Here is an 8,874-nt window from a genome sequence, read left to right as displayed (position 1 = left end):
TCAAGTAAAGTCAATCATAGTGCTGACGACTTGTTACATCCACTTTATTTTGTTTAAATTGATTGAATTAGATCTAAACTTACTAATTGTTACTCAATGTTGTTTAATACTTAACTAATTGAGATAATTTAATGTTTCAAGTAAAGTCAATCATAGTATTGGCTAATTATTACTCAATTATATTTAATCTTTAGCTAAATTGAGATAATTTAATGTTTCAGTTAAAGTCAACTAGCCATGGCAACCATGGTTGCACCCTCAAGCCTTCACGTAGAGAGAGAAGAAAGCTTTAGGTTTTAGATTAGATCATGTTCTAATTGATTCATTTTTTCGTCTCAACCATAGTGCTGACTACTTGTTACATACATTTTTTGAAATTGATAGAATTAAATTAACATTTAGCAATTTTCTTACTCAATCCTAATCTAATACTAAGCTAAATTAAACTAATTCAATTTTGAACCGACCCACAAAACAAAACAGGCAAAAAACATCAATTTTTCAAGGACCATAAAAATTAACGAAGCATTTTAATCAGAATTAAAAAAAAATGAAATCTATACCCTTCTGTTATTCGGAAACCATCTGCCTCGTTAGCTGGTACAAATTTAGTGAGAAGCATCTGATCACCACCACAGTTATTATAAGAGGAAAAAAAATTTCTTTACGCATTGGATTGAGCTTGAGTTTCTTCAACATGTCAACAATACGTTGCATATGATAATTATCCTATGAAGACATTATTGGGGTAGTATTTGGAAAAAAAAAATAGGCATGCAAAAATATATCTAATCAATGTATTGGAAAGACAAGCATTAATCACACATTAAGGGGAGAGAGAGAGAAGGAAAAATAATAATTATCTTGAGGAGAGAGAGTGAAATTTGAAATTTCATCTCATCTTTTTTCATAGAAGATATTTTTGGTATAGAAAATATATTAAGTGACTATCATGTCCTCAAACGTCATGTAAAGTTACTTTAATGGCCTAAAAAATCATATAAAGTAACTTTAATGCCGTGTCAGTTTGTGCCAAAAGGATTTATGTCAAATATAATTTCCTTACATTAAGGATAATTATATTTGGCACAACCCAAAATGACACAATTTGGTACAACTTCACCTTTTTGGGGGTATTAATGTAAATTCAAGTGGACTTTTGGCTCAAATTGCACAAATGCCATCGTCGTGTTTTACGTTTATGCCCTTTCTAAAAATTTAATTTTTCCAATTTCAAATTCATTAAAATTTTACTCTCTTCACCCAAGATCATTATTACATTTTTCTTCCCAATGCCAATCACTAGAGAAAACCGTGCATTCTTTTTTAATGTATACTTTTCTTATACAGTATATATATACGTATTGGGTATTCCTATTTTCTATTTATTTATTTAATTTTCCTTGTCGTTTTATTGGTCATCAAATAGGTGGATTAAATTTAATTAAATGAGTCCTAAAATTAAAAGACCAAAACGATGCAACAGCTAGGATTTTTCCTATCTTTCTATTCTTCTCGCCTCTCTTGCACAGTTTGTGTCTTGAAAAATGTCGGAAAATAGCTCCTCGTCGCAGTTGAAGTGCCATTGTGGTTTGATAGCCAGCCATTTAACTTCAAAAACTCGTTCAAACCCTGGAAGGAAGTTCTTTAAGTGTCCTAAGCCAAAGGTTAGTTATTGTTGTTATTCATATTTTGATTGGTAAAGTGCATTATTTAGGTGTTACTTTAATTTTAATTTCTTGGACAGATTAATTCTTATGGTTATTGGAAATGGGAAGATGAAGTATTTTCGGATACTCCATTGACTGAAGTCAGAGGGTTAGTGGCTGCATTGGATGCTATTAAGGTTGAAATGGACAATTTGAGGAAAGAAGTAACTAAATTGGAGGCTATAAGTCAGTCTCAAGTGATTAAAGTGTCAACTTTGGAAGACAAAGTAACAAAAATGTGGATGATAATTATGGTTTCATTAGCACTGTTCGTGGGTGTCATTACAACTCCAAGGATGAAGTGATTGCCCTAACGAGACTAGTATTTATGTTATTGGTGTAACTTGAAAAATGTTTTGGTGTAACAATCTAATTTAGAATAAGAGAACCTTTCGTCCACCTTGGTTTTTAGTTGTTTTTCTTCATGCCTTCTTTGGCTAGCTGAATACCTTGATTTTCTTGGTAATTGTGTTTTTATTTCGTTTACCGGTAGACCTGGATTTTTAATTGTATTCCCTAAGTCATCTAGTTGGATTAGTATGAGACTAGTATCCAGTTTTGCTTTTTGTTTATCGAAGTCTCTCTGTTTATTAAACTAGCCACTGCAAATAGGTAGAGAACGGCACCTCTGTCTATTTAAGTGGGCTACGGGAGAAATATGCAGCTATATTTAGATTGTAATTTTTTCGAAATGGAGTTTAGATTGTAAAGTTATCATTTTCATCAAATCACTACTACTTGCTGTGCAAATTGAAGGATACATTTTAAGACACAAAACAAAATAACATAGCATAGATGGAATTAGATTGTACCAATATTATATCACTGAAATAATGAGAAGGGTGCATTTTATAGATGGGTTATGTGAATCTATTTTTGATCAATGAATTGGGTTTTTACTCATTTTTATAAACATTTTCCTTTTCCATTTTGAAGAGTAAAATGATAGTTAGGCCTAACGTAGCGACTAAAACTATTTAACGATGATTCTTAAACGCGGTTGATCTGCCCTAGTATAATGAATTCGAGTCTAGTACGCGCCTTTTAAAAAAAATTATAGTTTCCCTTGAGTTCCTAACCGGTGCAAGTGAAAATCTGTTTAGGTGACATAGAAAAGCATGTTCATATTTATGAAGTAGTGTTTTGTACTCATCTTTGTTATGTAAATCTGCTTTTGATCAATGGAATTGGGTTTTTACTCATATTTATGAACATTTTCCTTTTTACTACCTTGTTTTTTTTTCTTTTCCTCTTTTACATTGAGAGCATTTCGCCAATTTTAAATCAAGTTATCTAATATGCATAAAATAATAAAAAATATAAGAATCCGTAAAATCAAAATTAATTATTTTGTGTAGTCTAAACTTTTTCAAGTTAAATTATTCCATCGTGTTAGCTATTAAGCATAGAAATATTAAAAGAAACATGAATTGTAATTGCAAAACAAACATTTCATTCCAAACAAAGATAAAAAAGTTAAAACAAAACTAAAAACAAAGATGACATAGCATCTAGACAAAAACACAACAAAACTAAAAACAGAGATGACATAGCCTCTAGACAAAAACACCCGCACCAACCATTCCTACCAGTAATCTTGACCACCTCAAAGATCAAGAACCTTGGTGCATGCATCACCAAAAGCAACGTCCCTAGTATCAAGTAAGGGGCTATCCTTTGATGACTCATTGTCACCATCAGTATCATAGACTTGAGGGGGTTATTCTTCAGGAGCTTGTCATATATTTCATATGATTTGGTAAGGGGAAGGGGGTCAAGCGTATCATCTCAATAGAGTCTCTGCCTCTAAGCTTGATTAGCCTGTGTATTCGCTCAGTTAGTTCATCCTCCATGGTTTTGTAGTTTTCTTTTTTGGTATGGTACAACTTCTCTATGACATCCGGAGATGCACATAATCCTAAACTTACTCTTCTTCTCTTAGGTGTTCTCTCCACTTTTTTAGGTTACTGATAGCTTAGTACGTATTTAGCGTAGTTTTTGCATGCAACCCATCTAGTGATTATATAGTGATCATGCATTAGTTGATATAATTACTTTCTTACCTTGGGTGACCAAACCCACCCACGCCTAAACCCTTCACCAATTAGATTTGGTTACCCATTTCATTAGTTAAACTCTCATTGGCCAATTTAAGAGGTGGATATTGGAAATAAACAAGAGGGCATCTTGTATGCTGTGTTGTCAACATTATTATCCTTCTTGGAAATTTGTCAAAATTGTAAACGAATAGTCGTACGAAATTCAATTTTTTTTTTGTTTATATAACGTTCTTTAATTAATCACATACTATCAGTGTAAGTCTAAAAAATAAATTCATAGGACGTTTATACAACTTTCTCTAATTATACACATCACTGTAAGTCATAAGAAATAAGTTCTTATAATAATAAGGTTATCTCTATCAGTGTAAGTTATAAGTTCAAATGATGGTTCAAATAAAATCCATATCTGAGTAATTTTTGGCGAACAAACTAAAATTTTCATAATTTTATATTTAATATCCCAATACAAACCAAAACAACAACATCAATCCCCAAACATACTTATACTAACCCTGGCAAAAGATTCACATAGCCTTAGGAAAAGGTGGGGGTGAGGGGGGGTAAGACTTCATCAAGTTCTAAGCCAACGCCTCCGACTGTAGCCATGGCCATCGCCTCCAACTTCTCCGTCCTCACTTTCAACTCAGGTTGGTCGTCCATAATCTTGTCTAGTTTCTCAGCCATTTCCATCAAAAGAAAATGAATGTCCATAAGACGCTCAGTCATGTTCTTGGGCGGATTGATGAGGATTGTATACTTGCTATGTCCACCAAACTGCCGCTTGTCACCCATTTTTGCACAAAGAATAAATAGTATAGGGATTAATTGTAAGAAGGAGAAAGAAAGTTAAACTGTTTTTTAGTCTGAAAAAAAGAAAAGAAAAAGAGTGATGAACATATTTATTGTTAATGTAACCGTTCATATATTCTGGAACGATGTAAATGAAAAGTTGGAAATAAAGGGTTGTATAGTTGAATAGTCTTCAAATATGTGTGATAAATATCCATATTTATTGTTAACGTAACCGTTCATATATTTCCATATTTATTGTCGATGTAATTGATTCCATTAATAATAAACAATTTACAAATGCAAGTAGATGAAGAAATTATCAAAGTATTACATTAAGCCGAGTAATAATAAATTTTCAGTTTGAATATTTTATCATTAAGTTGAGTAATAAATTTTCAATTTGAATATTTTATCATTAAGTTGAGTAATAATAAATTTTCAGTTTGAATATTTTTTTTTATTCCCTTGACTCGCAAATTTAATTGTACACGTTATTTCCTTTAGAGGGAAACTGAAAGGTTCATTTGGCTCTGCTGATATAATATGTGAAATTACATATTCCATTAACTTAAATAAGAGTATTAATCCGATTAAAGAATCTAAAATATCTTGTATTTTATTTTACACTTTATATTTGTAACTTTCGTGATAGTTGTATTTAACAAATAGTACTCAAAAAATAATATTTAGCACAACATAAATTTAGGCATAATAAGACATAAGTTTTTATATATAATAAAATTAATTAACCCCCCCTCCCCCCCCAAAAAAAAATTACATAGACAAATCATCCCCCTCCGATCGAAACCAAAATAACAAAATCAAACCCCCAATACATACTAACCCTACCTAAACATTGACATGCAGGGTGGGGGGGGGGGGGGGGGCAACAATAAACCCTAATCATTCCTAAAATTAAGAAAACGGTTGGGTGAGGGGGGCAAGATCTCATTAACTTCGAGGCCAACGCCTCCGCATGTAGCCTTGCTCATCATCTCCATTTTCTCCTGGTTTCTTTTCAACTCAGCAATCTCCTCCATCATCTTGTCTAGTTTCTGCATCATGTCTACCAACAGAAAATGAACGTCTACAAGACGCTCATGAACAGATTTGGGTGGCCTGAGGATGTTTTCGTAAATGCTTGATGTAGGCCACTGTGCTTCGTCAGACATTTTTCTGCAAAAACAACAAGTAGAAAAGATTAACTAACAGAAGAAAGCAATTTATAAAGTTTATTAATCGACAAAAAAAAATGGAAGATGAACTGTTAGAATACCTTGGTATGTATCTTCTAAAAGGCACTTTACTCGAAAAGTTAGAAATGAGTGATCTTGTTGGAAGAATGTCATTTATATAGTTGTTGTGAATTAGAGAAAGGCACCGTTTGGTAAAATAAAAAATTAAAAGAAAAATGCTCATTTTTATCCCTGGTTTTTGTTACAGTCTAATTTTTTTTTTTTGAAGTTGGTTAATATGAAATCTCAACAGTTTAATATACTCATAAATTACAACCTTTATTAAGTTTGTTATGACCAAATCATGAATGATTTATTTGGAGTCATGACATCATGTACTAACAAATTGTAACATATGACTAAATTAATTATTTTACTGAAACATATTATTTTTGAATTAATTGACTAAAATTATTTTACTTTAACATATAATTGAATCAATTTGGAATCCACACACTTTGTGTTATAGTGAATTTATTCCACTATTCATTAGTGGTTCAATTGGATCAAGTTGTATCTCAATTCAATTTTTGTTGGATTTTGTGTTGACTTGCTTATGTTGGATCAAATTGATGATCAACAACACTTGATCTTGATATAATTAGAGCAACACCTTCATTCCACCAAGCATTGGTGGTCCAATTGGATCAAGTTGGATCTCATTGTTGACTTTTGTGTTGACTTGATTATGTTGGATCAAATTGAAGATCAACAACACTTGATCTTGATATAATTAGAGTAACACCTTCATTCCACCAAGCATTGGTGGTCCAATTGGATCAAGTTGGATCTCAATGTTGAAGTGCTTCTAGTCTCAATTCAATTTTATTGACTTTTGTGTTGACTTGATTATGTTGGATCAAATTGAAGATCAACAACTCTTGATCTTGACATAATTAGAGTCACACCTTCATTCCACCAAGCACTGGTGGTCCAATTGGATCAAGTTGGATCTCAATGTTGAAGTGCTTCTAGTCTCAATTCAATTTTGTTGACTTTTGTGTTGACTTGATTATGTTGGATCAAATTGAAGATCAACAACTCTTGATCTTGATATAATTAGAGTCACACCTTCATTCCACCAAGCATTGGTGGTCCAAGTAGATCAAGTTGGATCTCAATGTTGAAGTGCTTCTAGTCTTAATTCAGGGTTTAGGGTTTAGGGTTTAAGGTTTAGGGTTTGTTGACTCTTGTGTTGACTTGCTTTTGTTGGATCAAATTGAACCAAAATTAGAGTCACACCTTCATTCCACCAAGCATTGGCGGTCCAATTGGATCAAGTTGGATATCAATGTTGAAGTGCTTCTAGTCTCAATTCAGGGTTTAGGGTTTGTTGACTCTTGGGTTGACTTGCTTTTATTGGATCAAATTGAACCAAAATTAGAGTCACACCTTCATTCCACCAAGCATTAGTGGTCCAATTGGATCAAGTTGGACCTCATCAAATTTATTTTTTATTTTCTATATTTTATCTCAAAATCAAGTAAATAAAATAGAACAATCAACTTATAGTATAAATGATCACATAGATAATTGGTAACGTTAAAAATCAACATGTGGTAATTCCATATTAAACACTTTCCAAATGCAAGTAGATGAAGAAATTATCTAAGTATTTACATTAAGTGGAGTAATATTAATTTTCTGTTTGAATTTTATTTTTCAGATTGAAATTTTCCCTCTATGTTTTTTCCTTTTGATCCAAAACAACTTTTGAGAGGGAAATCTAAAAAATTTGATCCAAAAACAACTTTTGAGAGGGAAATCTAATGATGAAATTACCAAAAAAAAAGTGTTATTGGTGGAAAATGAAAAAAAGGGCAGTGAATGGTGATAATTACGATTATACGTATATCAGCGCACATTGATATGGGAAAAAAACAGATTTCCAATGACCCTTCTTCATTTACCAAGGAAAGTATCGAATTGCTATTGGCTAGGCGTGCTTTGTTCTTAATTTTTTTTTTAACCGTTCACTTGTATCATTTGCTATTAAAATCCTACTACATACAAGATCTTACCTCAAGCAATCCAGAAACCAAATCTCTGTAAGGCATCAAATCAAAATATTGAAAGGTATCATTACTACTCTTCATTTACATCCACCTAATATTTATCATTTTTTAATATTATTTACAGGTGAAAATGATGAGTAACACAGTGAATGTCCCTAACACTACTCGCCCCCAAGTCCATGTGTATCCGATGAACAATCCGCTTCAGTCGCTAGTTTGTCAGATTCATGAATTGAGAGTGGAAGTTGCTACGTTAAGTCGACGTGTGGATGGGTTGTGCCACAAACATGAGATAATGATAATGCGCATGGAAACTATTGCGACTAGGCTGGAGAGAACTATGTTTCCTTCTATCAACAAGCCTAACAATGAGCCTCAAAGCTCGTCCCTCCCCGATAAATTGTATTAGATTCCCCTTTTAAATGTATTTTCTGTGAGCACAACAAAGAAGAACAACTTTGTATAATTGTTATTTGAATTTTAATATCTGAACAATTTCAATTTTATGATGAATTGTATAATTGTTATTTGAATTTTAAGGTCTGAACAATTTCAATTTAATGATGAATTTGTGTTCAATTTTACAAGAATTAAATAAAATTAAAATTATAATATAAAATAATAATATATAATGGGAATTGGGTGTATTGCAATAAGTCCCAGCCATTAAATGCAATTCAGCCGACTGATCCGGTTGAAATGACATGTTTGGCCTATTTAAAGAAGAGAAACACTGTACGACATTCCTTATTCTCTTTGTTTACATACATTTCAATACTCTAGTCTCTATCAGCTCCAGGTATAGTTCTTTCATTTTCATCAACAAAGTAGTTAGACTAGGGTTTCATACATTCAACCTTAGGTAAAAAATTAATTTTTTGTATTATTATTTGCAGAAATAGAACACCTACTACGCCGCACTACGAGAATCATGCGTAAGTTGGATGACACAGATTTTTTGATTAACCGACGTTCAGATGCACTGGAAAATCGGGTCACTCTTACCAATGAGATGTTCATCCACCGTTTAAATGCCTTAGAATCTCAGTTGAACGAGGTT

The 8,874-nt window shown here is 32.3% G+C and overlaps 1 protein-coding gene across 1 annotated transcript; it reads left to right on the top strand.

The window, feature by feature from the left end:
- The first annotated feature begins 1,547 nt into the window (after positions 1-1,547).
- Positions 1,548-2,014, top strand: LOC132631215 (uncharacterized protein At1g43920, Chloroplastic-like). Its single transcript, XM_060346810.1, has 2 exons — positions 1,548-1,667; positions 1,748-2,014. The coding sequence occupies exons 1-2, from the start codon at positions 1,548-1,550 to the stop codon at positions 2,012-2,014; spliced, it is 387 nt and encodes a 128-aa protein (XP_060202793.1).
- Positions 2,015-8,874: the final 6,860 nt, after the last annotated feature.

Source organism: Lycium barbarum, chromosome 3 (assembly GCF_019175385.1).
Source record: "Lycium barbarum isolate Lr01 chromosome 3, ASM1917538v2, whole genome shotgun sequence".
Lineage (NCBI taxonomy): Eukaryota > Viridiplantae > Streptophyta > Magnoliopsida > Solanales > Solanaceae > Lycium > Lycium barbarum.
This window is presented reverse-complemented; position numbering and strand designations above follow the sequence as displayed.